At 51.2% G+C, this 1,516-nt stretch overlaps 1 protein-coding gene across 5 annotated transcripts in view; it reads left to right on the top strand.

The window, feature by feature from the left end:
• BRD4 (bromodomain containing 4) overlaps positions 1 to 1,516 on the top strand; it is a 52,810-nt gene that overhangs the window by 28,133 nt on the left and 23,161 nt on the right. For all 5 annotated transcript variants that reach the window (XM_009322787.1, XM_009322788.1, XM_009322789.1 and 2 more), the window contains one exon: positions 374 to 502. In XM_009322787.1, the coding sequence (XP_009321062.1) occupies positions 374 to 502 (129 nt within the window). The remainder of the gene's footprint in view (positions 1 to 373; positions 503 to 1,516) is intronic.

The raw sequence follows: 1,516 nt of genomic DNA on the forward strand, positions 1-1,516 counted from the left end.
TGCTCCTGGCCTTCGGCCCCCCTCTTCGACACAGCATCCCCGTTCGGTTCTTCATCCAAACCGCCTAGCTTGCTGTCAGCCACGTAGACAGCGAGAAGGTGGCTTGGAGAGCACGTAGTCCTCTTCTGAACATCGCTGAGGATGCCCGTAGTCGGCTCGTAATTTTTTATAAACCAGCCGCAATCCTTCGTTTGACCAAAATTAAGTCATTCTTTTGACCAAAATCAGTCGTTCCAGCGTAGGGAGAAAACGGGTGCGCGAAATCCACGGGCGCCACGGGGCTGTATTTATTCAATCAATCAATTTGTGGTGTTTGCACTGTTAACAGCGGAGAGTTTTTTCTTTGGTTTTTTTTCCCTCTCCTCCTTTCTAGTCTAAACTGGAGAACCGGGAATACCGAGATGCTCAGGAATTTGCGGCGGACGTACGATTGATGTTCTCCAATTGCTATAAGTACAACCCCGCTGATCACGAGGTGGTGGCCATGGCACGGAAACTGCAGGTAAGGACGCACGTTGTCGCAGCCTGCTTGGGTTTTCCATGAACGCCGGCGTCTCTCTTGGCTTATTTTTCCAGCGTAAGGGCCGCGTAGTCTTGAAATACCGTAAAAAAAAAAGCCAGCGTGGTAGATAACGATAAAAAAAGAGACTTTTTGCTGTGGAAGTGACAAGGACTGAGCTGACTCGGCCCAATTTGCTGCTTTAAACTCTTATTTTGTTTAATAGCGTCTATTTTGTGTCCTCTGACCTTTTTGCTGAAGGAGTAGGAAGGAGAAGCGTGGCTCCACAATGTCGTTTTTCTCCCCAAAACACCTAGGAAGAAAATAAGCGACAGTACCGGCTTGGTTGTGCTTTTTTAATTACCTCTTCCGTCGTTCTTAGCGGTGACGTTTTCTGCTCCCCGCTCGTTCCTGAAGGGTTTGTAATTAATGAATTAGCTGGTAAAGAAGCCGCACGTCTCGAGTGAAGCGCTTGGCTTAACGCACGCACTCCACAAAATCATCTCGATTCCCTCATTTCTCTGTAATTCGGAGCTGCTGCGCGGGGTCGCCCGGCCGAAGCAGGGAAGAGCGCTTTGCTCCGCGCGGATCTGGGAGGGACCGAGCTCGTTCCGGTGCTAACGGAGCTCGCAGCAGCCGCGGAGAACTGCCGCGAGGGGACAGAGAGCTCCTGCATTTCTTGTTTTGACCCAAGCATTTCAACACCTCTCATTACAAACACTCGGGCATTCCCCGTATCCGTGATTTCGGGCAGTTCGTTCACTTAAATGCCCATTTCTCCCTTTTTTTTTTTTTTTGCCTTGGGAGGATTGTGGGTGCAGTTGTCGTTTTCTAAAGAAATAAGCTTTCCTGCCGTACGTCACTCGGTCCCTCCTTAATAACTTCACCGCGTCACATTCGATACCAACCAAGCGGCTGGGAGCTGCCGTGGAGTCCCCAAAATCCGCGTGGAGCTGCGTGCCGGATGCCAGAAAGACGCCTCGGCCGCGGCGAGGAGGGGACGCAGGACGGGCTCGG

The sequence above is a fragment of the Pygoscelis adeliae genome, unplaced genomic scaffold, assembly GCF_000699105.1.
Source record: "Pygoscelis adeliae isolate BGI_AS28 unplaced genomic scaffold, ASM69910v1 Scaffold434, whole genome shotgun sequence".
NCBI classification, from domain to species: domain Eukaryota; kingdom Metazoa; phylum Chordata; class Aves; order Sphenisciformes; family Spheniscidae; genus Pygoscelis; species Pygoscelis adeliae.